The sequence below is a fragment of the Prunus persica genome, chromosome G5 (genome assembly GCF_000346465.2).
Source record: "Prunus persica cultivar Lovell chromosome G5, Prunus_persica_NCBIv2, whole genome shotgun sequence".
Taxonomy (NCBI): Eukaryota; Viridiplantae; Streptophyta; class Magnoliopsida; order Rosales; family Rosaceae; genus Prunus; species Prunus persica.
In genome coordinates this window covers 6,714,375-6,719,764 of record NC_034013.1, presented here as the reverse complement: position 1 = coordinate 6,719,764, position 5,390 = coordinate 6,714,375, and the positions used below count along the sequence as shown (strand labels likewise).

General features: G+C 36.3%; 1 protein-coding gene across 1 annotated transcript; it reads right to left on the bottom strand.

The window, feature by feature from the left end:
* On the bottom strand, window positions 271-3,510 carry LOC18775810 (probable enoyl-CoA hydratase 2, mitochondrial). The gene is made up of 8 exons (XM_007209333.2): window positions 3,084-3,510; window positions 2,809-2,978; window positions 2,502-2,576; window positions 1,766-1,856; window positions 1,605-1,656; window positions 1,169-1,272; window positions 1,006-1,082; window positions 271-657 (listed from the first exon to the last, which is right to left on the bottom strand). The coding sequence occupies exons 1-8, from the start codon at window positions 3,250-3,252 to the stop codon at window positions 481-483; spliced, it is 915 nt and encodes a 304-aa protein (XP_007209395.1). The 5' UTR covers window positions 3,253-3,510; the 3' UTR covers window positions 271-480.

Sequence of the window (5,390 nt, the reverse complement as noted above, 5' to 3'; positions counted from 1 at the left end):
AAAAGCAGCAATCTGTCGCTGTAGGTCTTATGCGACGAAATGTTGGTCTTAGATGGTTAAAATGATTTTTGCCATTGATTTCAAGCATGAATCCCCAATAAGCTTAAACTTAAAGGGGTCGACTTCTAGCACAAACTTTTCACATCGAAAACCACCACCCTCTGTCATTGTGAACGGTTTCAGTGAAGAGATTCACCACTTTGTCATCGAATGTCAAAAAGAAAGGACTTGAAGAGTGAATTTAATTGACTCATTAATAAACATGTTCGATAATTCCAAATGCAAGTAATTTATCATAAACCAATGAAAAACATTTCATCGACCTCTAAATTCATTCAAATATAGAGATAACAGTAAATTATGATCACATATAAAATTAGGGCATCTATGAACCAGTCCTTTTCTCATTGCTGACAAGTAACTTTATTTTCATAACACAAATAAACTCATCCAAGACAGATTTATTGCAATTTTATCGTCTTAATCTCCAGTATACCTTGGCTTGCGCTTCTCAGCAAATGCTGCTAGGGCTTCCAAGCGATCATTTGTGTTCAAGGTTTGTTCATAGCATTCTTCTTCTAGTGCCAAAGCTGAGGTCTTATGTACCACCAGGCCCTCGTCAATAGCTTTTTTTGCCATCCTTACTGCTATGGGACCCTGCTAAAACTATATTTCATAAATTTGATTGCAACCATTACTTATAACTTTTTTCTTTCTTTGCCGAATATGACAATTTCAAGTTGATCTTAGTTTCTACAGTCATGATTTTTCTTTTCCATGCACGTATTATAATTTGGTCATTAAAACGAAAGAGGCAATTGTTCAGTTTTCACATGATAAAGAAGTTTCAGCTATAGACATCCACTTTGATAGAGATTTTAGAGTGTAGATTTCATTTTTAGATTGCTGTCAACTACAAGTAACCTTCCCCCATCGACTAGAAAATAGAAAAGTGAAATAAAATAAAATCTCAGTGAAGCTCTAGTGGATCAAATAATTTCATACCTTCTCATTTATATTGCGAGCAATTTCAAGTGCCTTTAGATGAGCTTCACCAGCAGGAACACAGTAATTTACCAGACCTGCAGTAAGGTACAATCTCGCGTCAAAAGAAATAAAAAAGAAAAACAAAACAAACGACCAAATCAAAGCTTTGGAGTAGAGATACCAATCGACATTGCTTCTCTGCCACCAATCTTCCTGCCAGTGAATATGAGTTCCTTTGCAAATGCTTTTCCCACAATTCTAGGAAGTCGCTGTGTTCCACCTGCCCTGTGAATGGACGTAATCAAGAGAGGTTGATCTGTCACTTCAAGAATAATTCCAAAGAATGGAAAGAAGAGAAAAACAATTGAAAAAAAGAAAAGAAATAGTAAAATAAGAAGTAATTGTGTGGAAAGAAATTTTTCCAGAAAGGTAAACGATATCAATAGTTTGACTGGGAATTAAAAGCCTCCCATCTGTTATGGGATAAGCAAGTGTCTGCTTATAAACTCTCTTATAAGAAGTTGAAACAAAACAGGAGGTTGGGTTCGTCAAACAAGATGCAGGTGATCTGCAGTCCTTTGAGGAGTTTGAACTCATTACTGAGATTTAGCACATACCCCGGAATTATAGCAAGTCCTGTTTCTGGCAAGCCCATCACTGCTTCTTCTCCTAAGCCATATATGGTGGGGAAAAAACACCACAGACTAAACATTATAAAGCATTTAAGTAGCTTGATATTTCAATGAGCACAATTGCGATCAGTATAAAATGGAATTACCACATATCCGGAGATCACATGATAAAGCCATTTCAAGTCCACCGCCCAATGCTGCTCCTTCAATAACAGCAATAGTAGGAATACAAAGTACCTAATTGTATTAATTTAAGCACGTCAGTTAAGTGTCAAACAGAAAAATGGAACCAGGACTTTTTATGGAAGTGAACATACCACACTAGACACCAACAGCATGATAGTGTAAAATTAGTACATTATTGAAGTCTCAACATATCCTGGACATGAGTATCTATGTATTTTTATCTATGTGCACAGTGTTAATATTAAATGTCCACCATTATACAACACTCATGTATACATATTAGGTGTCCACCATTATACTATGTATGATACCAAAACAATTGCATTTTTGGAGTGTTGTACAGAATCGGAAACACTTTCGGCATAAGAATGAGCATATCTCATCATCAGAAGCTCACTATCATGATTTGAACACCAGATCAGTGCAAATTCCACATTTTATAATAGCACATTGTGCATTCAATTTGACTACACAAAAACCAACAAGAAACCTTGAAAATCTTATTGGGCAGATTTAATTATAACTCTGCTCTCCGACCTCCAAAATGCAAATTGAAGGAAAACCTGCTACCCTCTGGGACAGGTGAGCATACCAAGTTCCAGCTATGTCAAAACCAACTACTCAACTCCAAAAGATGTTCCAATTATTATCATCCTCAAAGAGATTTTAATACAAAGCAATTGTAGAAAAGGTAACCTCCAAAAACGAGAATGTGGCACGCAGCGTATTGACAAAATCTCGAACTTCAGATGAACTCATCATTTTGCGTTCCTGTCAATCAATTAAAAGGGAAGGACAATTTGACTAGTGAGCACCATCTTCTCCTGTGTATATGACCACAGTTCAATACAACTTAAGTAAATCAAAGAAGGAAAAAAAATTAACAGAAAAGAGTTACAAGCATAACTAAGAGAACTTAAATTTGAAGAGTTCTTTGCACATCCAACATAAATTTCATTCGAAACATAACATTGATTCGATGAAAAACATAATTAACTCCTACCTTCAAATCCGCGCCAGCACAGAATACCTTGGGCACTTTGCTGCGGATCATCAAAACATTAGCAGAAGAGTCCTTACTGATAGCTTCAAAGGTATTCTGCAACCCTCTCAGCATATCTTTCCCTATTGCATTTCTCACCTCAGGCCTCTCCAAACTAACCTCAACAATCCCTGTTGCCAAAACAACCAAATCAGTTTCTGCTTTGTGGGTCATATAAAATAGGCATAAACAGAAATAACCCATTTCTTCTTAAGCAATTTGGAATTGAAATTTACCTGAATCGGAGTCAGAGAGTCTGTGAAGGCTGACGGAGTGAGAAGGTGCTTGATCCAAAATTAGACCGCGGCGAGCTATGTAAAGCCATTGCTGACTCTCTGGAAATGCAGAGGTTCTGGGTTTGTAATGTCTCGGTGACCTGCATACGGCTTTCAAAGCAGCCACCATTTTCTTTCACAAGCTCAAGCTCAAGAGGTTCCAGAGTAACACAAATCTTACGTTCGTCAACTGGAGGGAACTCAGCGCCGGACTCGGCGGTTGAAGTGGTTTGTCGACGGTTGGAGTTCAGTCGGACTAGTCAGCTATTGCGTGAGTTTGAGAAAGAGTGGCGCAGAGATAGAGCGCCCTGGGAGGAGAGAGGACTTCAATACAAGCGTAATCAAGTAAGTCTACATTCAATTTTTTGTTAGGATTTTTTAATTGAGTGCCTTTTATTTGATTCAACCCAATTTTTTCACACGTAAACCTAACATTTTAATGAATAATAGACTTTCAATTTCACCTTCTGTTTTTTTTTTTGGCCAAAGTTTAGAAGGAGTAGGAGGAAACTCACACACACGGACATAGGTATGAGCCAATCCGACTAACACTTTATTGGTCAATTTCACCCTTATTCAAACTGACTCGAACTTGCTCCCGCAATCCTTTTTTATTTTTTTTTTATTTTAGTTGTCAAGATTTTTTTTTCTTCATAATTAATATGTTTTTATCTATATATGTTCTATGTTCTTAGTTTTAATTAATAAAAAAGGAAAGGAAAAGAAAAGAAAGTGGAGAGATGGAGATAACTACCACATCCTCGAAAATTCGACTTAATTTATTTTATTCGATGGATACCTTAATTTTGATGGGTCTGTGCATGGTACAGGTAAAGCTGACGCTGCAGGGTTTGTTATTCGTGATCACTGGGGAATTGTTAAACTTGCTGGCTATTCCTTTGGGTTATTGTTCAGTGTTGAAGGCCGAGGCAGCAGGTCTAGAGTTTGGTCTTGCTACTGCACTACGATTTGCTTTTAAAAATATTCCTGTTGAAGGTGATTCACAGGTGCTCATACGTCTGCTACGGTTACACAAAGACTGTCCTTGGCGAATTTAGACATTGTTTCAGGATATTCGTACGCCGGCTACTCAAGTTCATGTTCTCAGTTATCTTCACATCTAGAGGTTAATTTGGTGGCTGAAGCTTTGGCGGCTATGAGACATGCTAAGGGGTTGTTCAGTAACGTTTTCAAGGCCCCGTTTCTATTTTTTATCAAAAACACGTTCGGTATGTCTTTTTCATTTTCACTGAAATTGTTTTCTGAAAAAAAATTCAATCTCATGTACAAAAACTGAAAACACCAAATTATCGTTTTCATTTTCTACCCAATATATTGGTTTGATTGCCTTCTTTTTTTCATTTTTTTTTGTTGGTCTAATTTCTCATTTTTCATTTTTTTTTAAAATTTGTCTTCTTTTTTTTTCTTCCAATTTTCAGTTTTGTTGTTCCACTGCATTATTTTATTTTGCCACATCATTTTATATTAATTTTATGATAAAACCATCATTGTTATAAAACTAGAGGGAGAAAATGTAGAGAGAAGTGATATGCTAAAGACAAAGTTTCACCATGTTTATTCCTTTCTTAATCTTTGGTAGAACCACCTATTTATAGGCTTACAAGATAGAAGATTGAATACCATCATTTACAATATACCTATAGGTTACAAGTACTAATTACAAATACTTAATGCATATGTTACATAAAATCCAACGGTGGAATATTAAGAGGTATGGTGGTCATCCACCAACTCATGCATTTACAACACTCCCCCTTGGATGTCCACCATACAATGACATTGTTTCCTCATTAAAAACCTTGCTTGAAAAACCCAGTGGGACAAAACCAAAGCGAAGGGAAAAAGAGTGAAACTTTCTTCTGAATCATTGATATGGTGTTGGATGAACTTATATTGCCTCGTTAAAACCTTGCTAGGAAAAACCCAGTGGGACAAAAACCTAGTCGAAGAGAAAAAGAGTACAACGCGCATCTGCCTTGAATGTAGTAGAATTGGGATGCTCCCCCTGATTGATATCTCCCACTGATTAATATCTCTCCTTCTCTGATTTGAGCAATACAAGCAACATTGTCTTCATACATGATCATCTAGCACACTATTCAACCTGCTTTTCACTTTTCAAATGATTGAAATCTTTAGGAGTATCAACAATTAATTTAGTAGTTAGAATATGTTACAACAATATCAAATTTGAATTCAAAATACTCAAACTCTTAGTGTTAACTCTTAATTAAGAATATTGTGGTA

Bases quoted from the DNA above. Each gene is read 5' to 3' on its own strand.
- LOC18775810 (XM_007209333.2), bottom strand. From the start codon at position 3,252: ATGGTGGCTGCTTTGAAAGCCGTATGCAGGTCACCGAGACATTACAAA. The intron at 1,083-1,168 runs GTATCTCTACTC...ACCTTACTGCAG, and splicing joins CAGAGAAGCAATGTCGATTG to GTCTGGTAAATTACTGTGTT. The intron at 658-1,005 runs GTATGAAATTAT...TAGTTTTAGCAG, and splicing joins CTCGCAATATAAATGAGAAG to GGTCCCATAGCAGTAAGGAT.